The 16,761-nt window shown below is 50.6% G+C and overlaps 1 protein-coding gene across 11 annotated transcripts in view; it reads right to left on the bottom strand.

The window, feature by feature from the left end:
* The window catches only part of Jakmip3 (Janus kinase and microtubule interacting protein 3), a 136,733-nt gene that overhangs the window by 24,586 nt on the left and 95,386 nt on the right, over positions 1-16,761 (bottom strand). For 8 of the 11 annotated variants that reach the window (XM_041666622.1, XM_041666628.1, XM_041666627.1 and 5 more), the window contains 12 exons: positions 16,037-16,072; positions 15,282-15,341; positions 13,128-13,256; positions 11,715-11,843; positions 10,955-11,038; positions 9,708-9,770; positions 6,980-7,078; positions 5,668-5,766; positions 5,528-5,587; positions 2,341-2,406; positions 1,396-1,464; positions 1,233-1,310 (listed from right to left, as the gene is read on the bottom strand). In XM_041666622.1, coding sequence (XP_041522556.1) covers positions 1,233-1,310; positions 1,396-1,464; positions 2,341-2,406; positions 5,528-5,587; positions 5,668-5,766; positions 6,980-7,078; positions 9,708-9,770; positions 10,955-11,038; positions 11,715-11,843; positions 13,128-13,256; positions 15,282-15,341; positions 16,037-16,072 — 972 coding nt within the window. The remainder of the gene's footprint in view (positions 1-1,232; positions 1,311-1,395; positions 1,465-2,340; positions 2,407-5,527; positions 5,588-5,667; positions 5,767-6,979; positions 7,079-9,707; positions 9,771-10,954; positions 11,039-11,714; positions 11,844-13,127; positions 13,257-15,281; positions 15,342-16,036; positions 16,073-16,761) is intronic. The other 3 variants (XM_041666629.1, XM_041666626.1, XM_041666624.1) reach the window with 1 other exon arrangement.

Genomic DNA, 16,761 nt, shown 5'->3' on the forward strand with positions numbered 1-16,761 from the left:
GTGTCCCTGTTACACCAGCTATGATTCAACACTTGATTGGGTTCCATGTCCTTCTTGGAACAGAAAGGTTGACAAATGTCCCATTGGATCTCCTTGGGTTCTCAAGCTGATGCTAGCAAGGGCTGGCTTCTCAGAAGAGACACGAGTGCTGGCCGCTCTGGCAGTGGCTGCAGTGCATCTCTGTGGGGGTTGTGTGCTGGAAGCTTGGCTCCTAGCATAATGGCACTAAGGTGGTGGAACCTTAAAGAGACCACTGAGTCAACAGGGTTCTGTCCTCAGAAGGCATCAGAAGGATTGCTATAAAAGGGGCAATCCTGGCCTCCAAATTCCTCTACCTGGCTGCCCTGCTGTGATCTCTCTCCCTTTCCCATGTACCCCCACCATGACGCCATGATGGAATACAGGCAGAGTCCTCACCAGAGCCCAGCGGATGTGACTCCCCAACTTTGGACTTGCAGCCTCCAGATTGTGAACTAAATAAACCTGTCTTCTTTATACATTACCTGGTGCCAGTCTTTTCATTATAGCAACAGGATACAGACTAATATAGGTAACCATGGAGCACATCTTTCATTGTTAGCCTTAAGTAGGAATATTCTTACTTGGGGCTGGAGAGATGATTCAGAGGTTAAGAGCACTGGCTGCTCTTCCAGAGGTACTGAGTTCAATTCCCAGCAACCATGGTAGCTCACAACCTTCTATAATGAGATCTGCTGCCCTCTTCTGGCATGCAGGTGTACATGTGGGCAGAACACTGTATACATAATAAATAAGTAATCTTTAAATAGGGATATTCTCTTTAGAAAATTCTCGACTCCCCAAAGGATGACCAGATACACGGAACAGGCCAAACTTCCAATTCTCCAAGTTTTGAATGATCAAAAGGAGGGTCTCCAGTAGAATGATGTTTCCCTATGAACACTTGGTTGTTTTCAGTTAATTCCTAAATGCACTGTGTGCTCATTAATTGTCTACCAACTAATTTATTGTATCTCTATTAGTTCCCAATGTCCCTACACTCATGTGTCCATGTGCATCCTTGCATGCTTGCGCACTGAAGCATTTGCTGAATGGGCAGTAACATGTCCTCAGAACCCAGGCGGAGAAAAGCCGAGAGTGACCCCACACTGAGTCTTGGTGCCTGCCTAAAGTTTTGAGCCTGGCCACACAGGCCTCTGAGATGTTCACAGGGGTGGATAAGCAGGCATATGTCTGCCAGTCCTCTCGCTCACCTTGTGGGCTTGGTCCAGTGCCTGCTTCCTGTAGTCCAACTCCTCATCCAGGTAGCCTTTCTGCTTGCTGAAGAGCTCCTGGAACACAGAGGGCCAGGCCTTGGCCTAGGTATACAGACCTGTTGGCATTGGTTTCAGGGGCACTCCGGAAGATTCTACTGACCTTCTCACTCTCCAGGTCTACCATTTTCCGCTGTAGCGCTGACTCTGTCTCTTCAATCCTCTGGAGCCACTGGGCACAAGCACAATGAACAGGTGACAGTGACTGCTAGCATCCCCCACATGACCACCAGTGCCAACTGCCTCCCACCCAACTCCACGGAGACAGCCTGGAAGATCAAGGGAAGCCTGACTAAGGAAGGGGAGTTAGGGTTGGGCTGATATGGTGGCGCTACCATGCCACCTGATGATCAGATGTCTGCCACTCCTGCCTTCCCTGGGAGAGGAGGAACGATTGGTTTGGGGAGCAGCAGGAGTGGGTACATTTTAGAACTCTGCCAGGGGGGTTGGCCCGTTTCCCTAAATTCTTGTTTACCAGGATCCCCCTTTCCTGTGAGGCTGGAGATCTGAGAAAGGGCTGAGAGTGAGGGTAACCTGCTAAACAAGTCTGGACTGGGGGAAGGACCAGGATGAGGATGGGAGGCTAAACAGAATAAGATCAGGAAACCAAGGAACACTGCCAGTTTTACAGACTCAATCCAGCTTCCAATCTACCTCCTAGAGGAGGCAGAGGTGAAGCCAGCATTGGGAGGAGGTAGAGGTGAAGCCAGCATTGGGAGGAGGTAGAGGTGAAGTCTGCATTGGGAGGAGGTAGAGGTGAAGCCAGCATTGGGAGGAGGTAGAGGTGAAGTCTGCATTGGGAGGAGGTACAGGTAAAGTCTGCACTGGGGCAGTGTCTGTGGGAGGGGTGGAGACAGAGCTATTTGCCCAGTGTTTGGCCGAATCTCCCCTTGCAGAGGTTCTTGGTGTTGCTGTCTGACCTGTGTGGGTCAGTTTCCCCAGGCAGACAAGACCAAGAGGACCATGCCCCTGCCCTGAAGGCCCTCCTTCCAGGGAGAGTATCTATAGGAGCCCCTCCCCTCTGAGACATCCACAGAGTTCCTGTTACCTTTTCTGCCAGGGTCAGGACTGTCCTGGCTTGAATGACAACCACTTGTTCCTCATTGGTCAGATTCTGGGTGCAAAAGCAGAACACAGAGTCAGTGTCAGAGGGAGGTGTGGGGTGAGTGGGGGTGGTGAATGGACATGGGGCTGGGGCTATAGCTAAAAGATATTTTTACTCAATCACCCTTCTGCATCTCTGGGGTACTATCCACATCACCTCTCACTGTCAGACCACCAAAAGTCTAAAAGAACCATCTGGGGCAGCTTAACCAGAAGGCGGCCCTAAGCCATGTTTTAGAGACTCCCTATCCCAGTCTTGACTTCAAGCCAGCATTACACACATGCAGCCACGGTGAAGATCAAGTAACCATGGCTGTGAATGACCCCAGTTTCTGTGGGTGTTCATTTGCTTTTGCCTTTTTCTGCATTCATGATTTCTCCCAAAGGGCCTCCAGGTGGTCTTTCTGAGCAGGGTTTGTCTGACTTGGCGGACAACTGGGTCCCTTGTCTGGATGTGGCCAGCCACACACTCAGAGTAAGGCTGCCATCTGCATTGGATCTTGAGCTGCACCAAGAGGAGCTGGAGGCACGAGCTGGCACAGGGGAGCTTCCCTCTAGCTCCAGAACTCGACCAAATTACACAGGAAAGTAGCCGTTCCCTCCTAGAAGATGAGCTCCCTAAAGTCAGGTAGTTCCTTCTTTCCCTCAACCTCCAAGTCAGAATGGGGTTCCTCACAAGTGAGTGCTCTGGCAGGCGGGGAGGCAGGGGGCTGCACGGCCTGGGATGGGCACAGTGGGGGCCTCATCTCCCAGTGCTGGACCACAGTGCTTTTTATCCCTGCTCTTAGCTCCCATGACCCGTCATCCTACTGTTCCTCATCCTCCCTCCTACTCTCCTTCATTCCTCCTGTTCTAGAAGCCCCTCACCCGCAAAGGGCAGAGCTGAACACTGGGAGGTTGAACAAAGTAGCTTCAAGGCAATGGAAGGGGTCTACTTGGATGCATCAGAGCGGATTGAAGTGCTCTTGGGGTCATTTTTTTTGTATGCAGTCTGACCCTCTGACCCCTGGAGATTGTGCCCTAGTGCCCAGCTTTGGCAGAACACTTTCGGTCAGCCTGCAGCCCTCTCTTTTCCAGATGACGGCAAGGTAACCACAGCAGCTTGAACTGCGCCACCTGCAATGAAGGACGGGCGTCCGATCTGGCCACACTGATTTCTCTACTCTGCCCCAGTATCCTGGCCCCTGGGGAACCAGCAGCAGGCAGGAAATGTCTGGTGACGGCAGCCATGACACTCATGTATTCTAACTATGAAGGTGACAGTCACTTGGTTCCTCACCAGCAGGGCCACCAAATGCTTCCAGACAGAACTCACCAGCTCAGGTGTCTCACAGTACATTGCTGCATTGTGATAAGTACAGTCAGAACTTGGCCCATTGGCAGGAACTGCCAGGGTCTCCTACATGTAAGACCTGGCCATATTCTCTCCGATTGCCATCCTTCTCTGCCCATGTGGTCTGTGAGAGTGACCTCGGAGGCTGTATGATGACCCTAGGGCAATCAAGCTACTGGCACTTTTAAGTGAGAAGCTACTGGGTTAATGAAGGACTCTGACACAGAACTGGTTGGGGCCATCACCATAGCCATTAAATCAGCTTAGTAAACTTCTGAGGCTTCAATTTCTCTAACTATGCAGCAGAAGTTAGCATCCACAACAGAATTTATACCTAAGTCTAGACCCCTGGGCACAATGCACCACAGCTATCCTTGTTATTGAATGGTACCTCACCATCTTTGCTCTAAAGGAACCACCAAGAGTGGTTAAGGGGTAGACATGGAACTCCCTGAAGGTGCTTCTCCCTGCTCTGCTCCTCACTGCTTCCCAAGAAATGAGAAGAGAAAGAGAAAGGCCCCTGTCAATGCCAACACTGACGGGGGGCAGGGGCAGGGATCAGCAAGTATGTGATAATGCATGGAGGATAGATAGGTAAGTGGATGCGGGATAGGTGAATGGAGGGAAGAGGGGAGAAGGTGGAGGGAGGAGGGAAGGGGTGCTGATGGAGGATGGATGAGTAGAATTAAACTGGCTGGGTGGCTGGCTGGCTGGCTGGCTGGCTGGCTGGCTGGATGGATGGACAAATGGTAAACAGGATAGAAGGATGGATGGGGCTGGACAAAAGGTGGGTGGGTGGTGTATGGTAGACACAAGATAGAGGAAAGGATAGATTGATGTGTTGTAGAATATTATTTTAAGGTGTATTGTTTTGCTTATGCTCTGGAACATTTGTTTAATGATGCAAAGATGTGTTTGATTAAATAAAATTCACCTGTGGTCAGGAGGTTGCAGCAGCAACTAGCTGACAGGAAGTGGTAGGGAGAAGCCAAGAGAAGAAGAGTTTTTTGTTTGCTTGTTCTGGTTTTTTTCACTTTGTTTTGTAGCTTTTTGGAGCCTGTCCTGGAACTCACTATGTAAATCAGGCTAGTCTCGAGATCCGCCTGCCTCTGCCTCCTGAGTGCTGGGATTAAAGGCGTGCACCACCAACATCCGCAGAGAAGGGTTTTTAAGGAGGGGTGAGGAGAAGTACCAGGGCTTTTGGAGAGATGCGAGGAGAGGAGGTGAGCTACTTGCTATTCAGCCTCTCTGAGGAACAAAATTTCACCTCAAACTTTGAATCTTTGAGTGTGGACGGAGGGCCGAAGGATAGGCTGAAGGAAGGCCAGGAAGAGTAGTGGAGGGAGCTGCCTTGACTCTGTTCACTTGACGATTAGGAGTCTTTTGAGGAGTGTGCTACAGAAATTGGAACTGTTCTCCCAAGGCGATTTGGAGATTACCTATAGACTCTGCTTCTACCTCCAGATCAAAAAAATTGAGAATCCTAACAATCCTGGGTTGCCTGTGAGCAAGGCTTCCCCAGACCAATACCCTGCGGTCATAGAAGAGCTATGATCCAAAGGGAGTCTAGAAGCTAAGTACACGTGACTGGGCCCCAAAGGTATCGCCACAATGAGCCAAGATCCGATTTTCCCAAGTGCAGTGGGCTCTTCTAAGGAGGATTTTCACCTCAGGAAAGGTTTCTGTTCAGGGTAGCCTAGGATGGGACTGGGGTGGGCTTCTGGGGGTCCCTGGGCCTGAGGGCTGGGCTGGGGTGGTCAGCATGAAGAGGCATGCACAAGTCAGGAGAGCGACATACACTTACGGCGTTATCCCCCAGGATGTCCAGCTTCTTCATCAGCTCCGTGACCAGGATGTCCTAGGAGGCAGACAGAGGGACAGGGTGGTCTGTGAGTGGCAGCTTGGTGGGCCAGGCAAGGTGGAGGAGGGGAGACTTACCGTTACACCTTCAGCCTCACAGTACACCTGCAGGGGGCTCTTCCCATCCACAAAAGGCGTATGGTGGAAGTTGATGGCAGGTGACTTCCTCTCCCTCTCCTGAGACAAAGAGCAGAAGGCTGGCCATGGCAGTAGTGGGGCTGTTCTCACCCTGTCTCCTCCCTCCTTGGTGCTGAGCTGGTGCACACTGACCGAGACCAGCCACTGGGGAGTCAAGGTGATGTTTCCCCCGAACTCAGCTCTGGGGGAGTCCTTGGGCAGAAACCTCCACGGACTTGCCCAGGAGATTGTCCCTCTGTGCTTGCTGCCCCAGGTGGTAGGATGCTGGCTCTATGGAGCCTTGGCCCTGTGGCCTGCTGGTACCCATCCCAGGGTTCTTCACTTGCTCATTCATCCCCGAGTCCCAGGGGTCGTGAAGACGCTTAGAGGACAGATGTCAGGTAGAGTCATCCACGGGACTGGCAAAATGGGCACTGGAGGAGACCATTAATGGGGTTCATTGCCCTTGTGCAGAGGATGACACAGGAGCCCAGGACTCATGAGGGACAGCCAGTCAGCTTCACAGCCCTCTAGGGACCCAGAAAGTGGATGGGTGGGTGGACTTTGTGCAGAGTCCACCAGGCTTTCCCCCACTGGACTGAGATGGAGGATGCAGGGATGTGTGGGGATGTCTATCAAGGGCATACCTGTGTAATAACTTCCTCTCATCTTAGTGAGCAACACTGCCCATTTGTCCTCACAGCGAAAGGTGGCATAGTGACATGACCCCCCGCCTAACCCAGCCTAACCTCCCAAGGATCTTTGCCTCTCCTCCTCTATAGGTCATAACAGAGGGCACAGACCAGAGACAGTAGGGCAAAGTTGAAGGGCACCTGATCCCTGTATGGTACCTCTCCTCCACCAAGAGGCTTCTTCAGACTAGAATGAATGTCTGCTGGGCTGCACCAGAGCCTGGGGACTGTCCCTGCCACTGGTCACGTCAGGGGTAGCTGCAGCCACCGCACTTTGCTGAGGTCATAGGTCTGGACCTATAGAGCCCTGGGTCTTTGGTTTGCGTTCCTTTCCCTTTACAGTGCTAGGTTCTTGCTTGCCACCCCTCACCCCTACCTCAAGTGACCTCACTCTATACCTCTGCCCCATCCTTCCTGGGAGGGATACAGCTCACTCCCACCTGGCCTCTTCTCTTCCCCGGGGGGCCTTTGGGTTTTTGTTCATTCCAGAATCTGAGAGGTTTGAAAAGAGGATCCCAGCTCATGTCCCTGTGGCCCGCCAACTTGTGTGTCCCTCCCCTGACCCCCATAGCCTTCCCTACCTCAAGCTCCAGGATCCTGAATTCCAGCAGTTCATTCTGGTCCTTTGCATCCTGGACCTCGTGTTTCAGCCGGGCCTCCTCTGTCTCCATTTGTTTTATCTGAAGAATAGGAAGTGGATAAGGTGAGAAGGTGTCTGATTCCTTCAGAGAACGCATAGACCGGCTTTCTGGACAGCTGCTTGGTTCTGTGAGAACAGGGCACTTGCCCCGTACGACACTGCCCAGAGAATTGCTCCACAGAGATAGAGAAGGAAGAAAGCTATTGAGGACAAGGGGTCCTCTGTGTGGTTCCTGGAGCTCAGGCTGGTCCATGGCACAGGGGAGGAATAAATGGGTGTGCGGTTGCCTGGCTACATTCTAGATTTGATGCAGGTAACTTAGGAGTGTTTAGATAGCCCCAGTAATGGATGAATTTGACATAGGGGTCTGCCTCCCTGAGCGTGAACACACGGGGGCTGGTATATAGATTAGTGTTAAGTGGCAGGGCACATGTCTAGCGTGCACAAGGCTCTGGGTTTGATCACTGGCATCACAAACCAAAACCAAAGGCTAACACATGCGACCCATGGTTCACATCCTCAGCAGCTGAATTAACGCAGGATGCCCTCTGAGAAGGAGGCAGCTATAGCCATCTCTCCCAACACTGAACTCAGAGATGCATAAGCATGGTCTAATATTCAGGATGCTAGAGCAGCAAGGTGGATCCTTCCACAGCGCTAGTTCTCGTCCTGAACATTCGGCAGCTTGGAAGTACCTGCAGGGCCCCGATGGGACACTATGCTCATCAAATCCAGAGGAGAGCGTAGGTATATGTGTGTGTGCTCATACATGTGTGTGATATGCCATCTACATGTGTGCATATGGATGCCAGACAAGGACACAGAGCATCTCCTTCGACCACTCTCCACTGTGTTTTTTGAGACAGAGCTTTCCATTTCGAACTCACTGATTCAGCTGGCCAACAAGCCCAGAGGCTCTTCCAGGATTGAGAATATAGACACTCACTGCTCCACCCAGCTTTACATGAGTACTGGGATCTGAACTCAGGTCCTTAAGCTGCTCGGCAAGCTCCTTCCATACTGTCATTTCTTCAGCTCCCTGGAGAGCACCCATTTTTAAATGGGCATGAGTATCCGAGTGTGCCCACAGGTGTTTAAGTATGGGTGTGTATCAGACAGAGGTCTGATCTCCAAAATATACAAAGAACTCAAGAAATTGGTCACCAAAAGAAGAAATAATCCAATAAAAAAATGGAGTACAGACCTAAACAGAGAACTCTCAACAGAGGTATCTAAAATGGCTGAAAGACACTTAAGGAAATGTTCAACATCCTTAGTCACCAGAGAAATGCAAATCAAAACAACTCTGAGATTCCATCTTTCACCTGTAAGAACGGCCAAGATCAAAAACCCTGAAGACAACTTATGCTGGAGAGGTTGTGGGGAAAGGGGAACACTTATGCATTGCTTGTGGGAATGCAAGCTGGTACAGCCCCTTTGGATGTCACTGTGGCGATTTCTCAGAAAATTAGGAAACAACATTCCTCAAGACCCAGTATTACCACTTTTGTGTATATATCCGAAGGATGATCAATCATACCACAAGGACATGTGCTCAACTATGTTCATAGCAGCATTGTTTGCCATAGCCAGAACCTGGAAACAACCTAAATGCCCTTCAGCCAATGAATGGATAAAGAAAATGTGGTACATTTACACAATGGAGTCTACACAGCAGAAAAAAATAACAACATCTTGAATTTTTCAGGAAAATGGATGGAGCTAGAAAACATCATTTTGAGTGAGGTAACCCAGACACAGCAAGACAATTATCACATGTACTCACTCATAAGTGGTTTTTAAACATAAAGCAAAGAAAACCAGCTCACAAATCAGAATCCCAGAGAACTTAGACAACAATGAGGACCCTAAGAGAGACATACATAGATCTAATCTACATGGGAAGTAGAAAAAGACAAGATCTCCTGAGTGAATTGGGAACATGGGGACCTTGAAGGAGGACTGAAGGGGAGGGGAGAGGCAGGGAGGGGAGTAGAGAAAAATGTAGATCTCAATAAAATCAATTTAAAAAAGTGTGGGTGTGCATGAGTGTTAGTGTGTACCACAAATGGAAGTCACAGCTCTCCTATCTAGGCCCACCTTGGGAAGGTGTGTTGGTACCAGGTAGCCCCTAAGACTCTACAAAGAGTAGCATGGCTCTTCTCCCCTGTTTTAATTAGATAAAACATTACAGCTAATAAAGTCACAGTCAGGGAAATGAACTTTTTTTTTTAATTTCTTGTTATCAGAGACCAAGAGAACCCATAGCTGAAGATACTACTAGATACTGCCCTGCTCGAGGGCACAGTCAGGAACAAAATCCAGCTTCACCTGGGGACTCTCAAGCGGGCTGTACTCTGAGGACAATCAGTCTCATGGTGAACATTGCTAGAAGTTTCCTAACCCACATGGTTTCTGACCAGGGTGTTTCCAGCAATTTCTCCAGCCACCCTTACCCATCAGAACAGAGAGTTACCACAATGCCTGCAGATACAGCTCTGTTGGGCCTGGGAGAAGCAGCTCTGGCTTCCTCTTCCAGGAAGTGGGCTGCCTTGGGCTGCTACAGGGTGAACCACAGAAGGGCCTGGAACTCGTACCCAAGTCTACCACCAGCCTGCAAAATCTACCATATATTCCACATGCACGCACAGCTGGGAGGCAGGGCATACCTTTTCTACAAGCTCTTGGTTCCTTCGGTACAGCGCTTGCTTCTCCTCAATCCACTTCATATCCTTGAAAATGAAATTGAAATGCAGGCATGAAACATGCTACAGGAAACACATATAGATATGTAGACAGACACACACACACACATACAGACACACATTTTCACACACATAAGTCCTATAAAAACACAAAACCAGAAACCACAATATACAAACAAAAGACCTATAAGGTAAAAAAAAATTAAAGAAAAATATACATTATATAAAAAAAGCATTATAAGACCAAAACCCTTCAACAATACCATTGGCTTTGCTTTGTGTTGACCATCAACTGCTGGGCATTCAACCTGTCCTTAAGAGTGGTTTGTATGCCCAGTGAAACTCTATTGGAGAAAACTATTTTTTTTTTTTTTTACAAATGGTTATCAATTGGAGACAGCTTCTGGGTTAGGGGTGGGGGCTTGGGACATAGTGTTCTCATCCCTCTTCCCTGGCACTTTTCTTTTAACATGAACAACAGAATAGCAGCCGCCTGGGAAATGACCCAGCTGTGATGACTGGGCCAGGACCACATCTTGGTCTGAGAAAGCTGCACACGTATGAACACCACTGATGCAGGCTTACATGCATGGTGGCCAGGGAAGTGGAGGTGAGTGGGTGTTGTCAAGAGACAACAGGTTCCACAGCACTGAATTCTGGGATGATGATCATGGAATATCTTCCTGCCTGTCCAGTAACTAGCTGTTGGCATTTGGGGTTGGACAGGACCAAGGGAGCATGGCCACTGGGGACAGATCCCTCCACGGGATTGAAGATTCTGGCAGTGGTGTTGTGGTATGAGAAGGATTGATAACACCTTGAGCCATTTGATTCCAGGGGGATGATGGGTCCCCAGAAACCCAGGTCAGGGGCTAAGCCATGGCAGCTGGGGACTTTTGCCTCTGATGTCTGTGGTGAGGGCACATAGGACCTGAAGTTCTGCCCTGGCTCAGAGGAATGGTGGCGAAGCCAGTAAGATGCCTTGTTCCATGGGAAGGCAGATTCTTGCTTCACTTAACAGTTTGATAGGCATTCCTTCTGGATACCAGAAACTTCCACACACTATCCCTGCTCAGCTTTGCAGAGTGCAGTGAATAAGTCCTGTACAGGTATGTATTCACCCTCTCCATCCTTCTTGAACAGGAAACTTGGAAACCTCTCCCAGGAACCCCCAGTACAGATAGAGGATACTAACCCCATAAGGAACTCACCTGCCCCTGCTCAGCCAATGCCTTTTCCAGGTCTTCCACCCGGGTCTGCGCTCTCTGGATTTCTGCTTGCAGCTGCTCACGGGTCTGTAAGAAAGGAGGAAGAATACATCAAATTTTCTCTAACAGCCCAGACAGACAGACATACTCAGAGAGGCAGGCTGCAGAGCACTCTGCCTCAGTCTGGTAAATTGATAAAAGAGTCGCATGGTGTTGCCAAAACCCTAAGCTGCAGAATCACCTCTTGCCCTGCAGGGTGAATAGGGAGAGTGTGGCCAACCAGGACCAAGACCTCACAGCTTTCTGCTCAGGAGAGCCCCACCATCCCACAGCCTGTCTCCCTACTCACAGCCCCAGGCACAATTCTAAGGCAGCTGCCCCTGGAAAGCAGTGAGGAGGATCCCCTTTCCTGTGTCCCTGCCTGAGACTTGGTGCCCTCCAGTAGCCGGCAGATAATGCCCCTCGCCCCCACCCAGCCTTGGTGGTCAGGGTTGTCTGGATGCTGCTGAGTGATGGGACATGTCCAGAGAAGCAGAACTGCCGCCATCCATGCCAGTTCTATTTCTAGTTCAAACTGACCCAGCCTCAGGTTCCATAGCCCTGGCTTTTAACGGCTTTAGTGGTGCTAACACCCAGGACCCAGTCACTGTGGAATTGAAGAGGCTTAGCTCAAAAGTTTGAGCAAGTGGAGTGTCCCAGTAGGGGACAAGCGGGGAGGAGCTGAGTGGGAGCCCGAACGTCGCAGAGTAGAAGTCATTTAGACCTTAACTTCTCGCTCTGCATCCAGTGTCCCGCCGACTTGTTCCTGCAGCAAGGCATAAGCTCGCTGCAATGCCTGGTACTCCATGGTCAGCTGCCGGAACCTCAGCTCCGTCTCTTCCTTGGCCATACCCTAGGGAAGCACGTGGGCAGCGCACAGGCACCACATGTGCAAAGAGAGGTATGTCGTTAACCTGGGTGCCACATGGCAGAACCCCAGACAGCTGGGCTCCTCTTTTCCCAGCCAGGCACAATGACTAGTCTAAAAAGCATGCCAGAGCGACTCTGCAGCCTCTGGGGAGGGGTACTACTTGGGACCCAGGACTGCTCAGAGTGGGCTTTTCCGGGGAGGTGCCCCTTGGTTCCTGGGGTGGAGGATGAACTGTCCGTGATGAAGCCAGGATAAGCCTCATTGGTTGGTAGCCAGTGACCAGGGGCTCAGTTAGAACTCCTATTTGCCCTGACCCTGAGGGCTCTTTATGACAGATGAGCCCCCCCCCCAAATCTGCTGGCAGAAATGTGTCATGAAAAGTACACTGAGCTTGGGAAAGGTACAGTCTACCCCCAGGCCTGTGCCAAGACCACTGACCTCTGGCTCACCCCTGGGTATGTACTGCTAGCTACAATGTCACCTGCTGCCACAGTTAGAGGGCAGATGCCAGGGGGTCGGCTGTCACTTTGAGCAGGCTGTATCTAGGAATGGCCGAGTCCATCCTCCCACCCTGTCCCCCAACTAAGGCTGATGGGGGTGGATGTGTTATGATCGCTTATTTCTAAGCAAGTCCAAATCCGTTAGGCCACATTCCAGCATCTATCAAGAAAGGCCATGCATAACAGCCTTGCCACTGAACCCGGTCAAGACTGTGAACCACACTTCCTGTCCACAGAGGCTGGCCACCCTAGAGCAGTCCCTATAAGGATAAATCCTGATTTTCAGGTCTGGGAGCTGAGATGGTTTGCTGGACTTGAGGTGGCCATCATTCTGGCTGGAGGGGCTAGCCAGCTAGGACAGCTAGTGGTTTGTTTTCATACACGAAATGGCTCTGCTCAGTGCACTGAGGCTCCGGTGTGCCCTGATCGGCGCTGGCCTCTTGCTTGGAGGTTCAGACCTTCCTGGGAAGCCTTTTAAGAGAGTGGAGAACCCTCCGCAACTCTATAAGGGGCTCAGGCTGCATGGAGGGCAGAAGCATGAGCAGACACTGGAGGCAAGGAGTAGCCCTCAGCAGCCACACACCCAAGCAGTGCAAATGATGCTCCTCGCTGTGCTAACAGGAGGACCGCCAGGGGCGGGCCCGAAGATCCAAAGGGAGCAGCCTTCACGTGAGGCCTACACCCTATCCTTTGCCCACCTGACTAAGTGCCTCACTGACCCCCAAGGGCTGGCTAGTCAAAGAACTCTGTAGGAGACCCAAGTTACCTCTTCCAGGTCATCTTCAGGGGTGCATGGGGTCTGGTCTGTCCTGTCGGTTTGATAAGAAATGGAAGAGCCATCGGATTCCAAGGAAGCTTCTTCATCATAGCCAAAGAAGGTTTCCACAACAACCGGCTTCTGACCCAAATGCAATGCATTAGTGCAACCCAACAATGCATTAGTGCAAACCCAGGCCAGGCATGGCTGGCAGCCCTAGGCCTCCTTCTGCCTTTTTTTCCTGTTGCCCCGGTATGGGCGTCACAGATGAGTAGCTGTTCCCCAACTCCAATACAGTTCACCCCCTTCTATGTTTTGCTGCTGTCCTTCAAGAAGGACTGGGACTGGTCTCCTACAGGCCAAGGTGAAGGTCTGGGCATTATTAGCCAGCTTGGTTATCCTGGAGGAAGGATGATGGAGGGTAGATGGGGAAGTGGACCATGGGGAAGTCCTTGGATAAGCGGTTCCTGGACCTGACTTTCGTGCCTGTTGAACTCATACAGGATGGACAGTAATTTCCACGCTGCTGGGCACTCACTCTGTGGCCACACGTCTCTGCTGTACTTTCACAAGTATCTATCCTTGACAGATTGGACTGGAAACCAAGCAAAGCCGGGGCTGCTACCAGATAGTTTGAGAAGCTCTTCCTTCCAGATCCTTAGCTTTGTACATCTAGGCTTTAGGTCCAGAAGGCTCCCATCTACTTTTGGCCACATTCAGGATCCCCTCCTTCCTTAACTGATTCTGAAGTAGTGGCTGGCCACTATGGCCTTGGGTCTCTCTACTGGTCCCTCTTCCAGAGCTTTCCAGGAAAGCACCTGGGACTAGGAACTCCAGGTGTTCCCAGTCTCCATTTTCTAGCCCTTCGGTTGTGTCCCTTCCCAAGTACCCACATCTCACACCTTCCTCCTGCCTAGCAGAGGTCTGGGCTTTCCTCCAGAGAGCTGACCGCTACCCCACCTTTCTAGTTGAATGACCCCCCAAACACTTGCTTAGTGGAGTTTTGCCCTTTCAGAAGAAGGATTTCTCTGTACCCCAACCTTTTTTTGTGCATCCCAGTCTTTCCCAGGCTTCTCCATAGGGATGTACAGAAAACAAGCAAGCCAAATGAAGACAAACTTGAGGCAATTTCATCAGACCTCAGCCCCTCTGATCTCTGATTACTAAACACGCACCGCACAGGCAGCCGGGGCTCTCCCTGTCATTGTCTTTTCTCTGACCTTCACTGTCGCCCACTCCACCTCCCTCTTGGCTTCAGCTCCCGCTGTCCCACTCTGCAGTGCTGCAAGAGCACCTGTGCTGACGACCCACCAGCCCCTTGCGATCCAGCTTTTCACTGGCTGGCGGTCAGCGCTCACCACACCCTGGTGTCTGCTGTCTGGCCCCAGGTCTCCTAGCCTCCAGGCCTTTGGAGCCTGACCTCCCTTCTTTTGAACAATGAGATTAGAGTAGGGATGGCCTGGTGGAACAGGTCCCAGGTGTGTCCAATGACCTGACTGTTGAACTCAGCTGGCTGTACACACCGCCGGGTGCACACTGACCACTGGCCTCGTGAACTCGCCAATCATCAATTCAGGGAAACAGTCTGACTGTCTTCGCAACTGTGAGCCTGCCTGTCCACTCCTCAGTCAGAGCCTGAGTTTCTGTCTCATATTTTACCCGAATGATTGGCATTTCTGACACTGGACTTAACACTGCCTTGGAGTTTGAGCTGTAAAGTCAGCCAGGGCCTCTTTATAACCCACTGAGTCTATCAGTGCTGTCTGTGAATGGGGAGAGGGATAGGGAAGGAGCTGGAGGGGGGAGCAGGGGGTTGATATGATCAAAATACATTGTATTCCATATATTCCAATGTATGGAATTCCAAAGGATGAATGAAAATTCTAAAACTAGCCAGAGCCACAAACCAAAAAACACAACCCCCCTGGAACACACTTCCAACTATGATCCTGCAACCCTCAGATAAATAGGGTCATTCTCTCTGAGGTAGGTTTGGCCTGACAAAATTTAAAAGGATAAACAGAGGCCTTGTTTTGAGTCCTACGTGAGTTATTCCAGACTAATGCTTTTTAGTGAAATTTTCATGTGCAAAGAAAGAACTTCACCTTCTTACACAGGTTTTAGATGCTTGCGCTTTATGCCTGCGCCCTCCCCTTCTTTTACCTTGGGGAGTTTCGCCATTTTCTTTCTTTGTTTCCGATACCGCAACAGCTTATCACGCTCCTGCAAAAGCCAGGTGGAGAGGTCCGTTTGAGTAACTGAACGGCTATCTGGCAAAGTGCCCAGGCCTAGGTTTGCACCGCATCTTGCAGAAGGTGGTGCTGGGCATGAAGACTTGTTAAGGAGATCATACACACTAGCCATCCTCAGTCAGCCTGAGGCAAGCAAGCCCCCATGTAGGTGGGCCCTGGGCTTGTGGAAAACTGGTCATTTGATGAAGATGGGTGGTCCAGGCCCCTTTTGTTCATAAAGGGGTCCTTGTGGAGAAGTGGTTCCTGAGACACCGTACAGACCAGTGCCCACTTCCCTGTTGGGAAGTAACCCTGAGCCCCTGTGTTTTCACCGTCATGAGGGTGAAGAGACCTAGCCAACATAGTCTTTCATGTTAGTTGGGAGAAAATGGTAGGGAGGGGTGGCAAAGATGGTCTCTTGGTTCTGGCCTTTAGGGAGTACATAGAAGATTTTTCTATGTACTGGAGCTGGTGCTGTGTCACCTGGGGCACCCATTCCTATATGACCCAAGAATTGGCTCCCAGGTCACTGCGTGCTTTGGTCAGGGAGTGATATGATAAACCCATTCAATACTGCTACAGTCTTCTATCTAGACTACAAAGGGCCATGGGCACAGAATGGGTCCTTGCAGCTACATGGGGCAAGAGGAACGAGCAGCAAGCAAGGCGGTGCCAGCCAGTACTTACCAACACACTCTTCACATAGCCTGCTGTCTCCAGGGTCTAGGGGAAGAGAACACGATGTCACACAGTGAACAGGGAAGACCTTGCTCTACAGAGGCCAGAGAGAATGGCCCCCGGGATCTCTAAACTCTAATCTCAGAGTGAAATGGCTGGTGGAGGCCTAAGGGCCACACGCTCACTCCCCTGAGGGATGTTTGGGCCCTAACACTCTTTCTTCTCCTTTCTTGGGGGCTATTTTATAAAGAATTCCAGAACCTTCCAGAATACCAGGAGTTTTTGTTCACAGTGGATATCCTCTTACTCCTGCAGAGCAGGAGAAAGAGGCCTTTCAGAAACTGTCATGATATGTACCTGTAGGCAACCAGGATTTCAACCTTCCCCTATTTCTCACATCAATCATAATTGTTGAGACTGAATGAGAAAAGAACTCAGGTCCTCAGCAGGACCAGCAAAGTGAGGCCTCAGTGAGAGCACCCTCAGTCTGGGGAGTCAGGGGAGGGGTCTTCCTGTGTAGCTTCATGGGGTAGGTTTGGTCATTACAAGTTAGGCCAGAGACAGAAATCAGTGCCACTGTTCTGCTGCTACCTCCCAAAGGACACAGAGTGACTAGCGGCAGCTCATTGTGAAATAGCCTTATGCTGGACTCAGTCAGGACCCCGACAGGAAGCAGAAGGAACTCTTAAGATAAGGTGGAGAGTTTCGTGAAGCACTCCTTACACACCCATGCT

This window comes from Microtus oregoni, unplaced genomic scaffold (assembly GCF_018167655.1).
Source record: "Microtus oregoni isolate MIOR12 unplaced genomic scaffold, Mior012 000016F_ref0000370, whole genome shotgun sequence".
NCBI lineage: Eukaryota > Metazoa > Chordata > Mammalia > Rodentia > Cricetidae > Microtus > Microtus oregoni.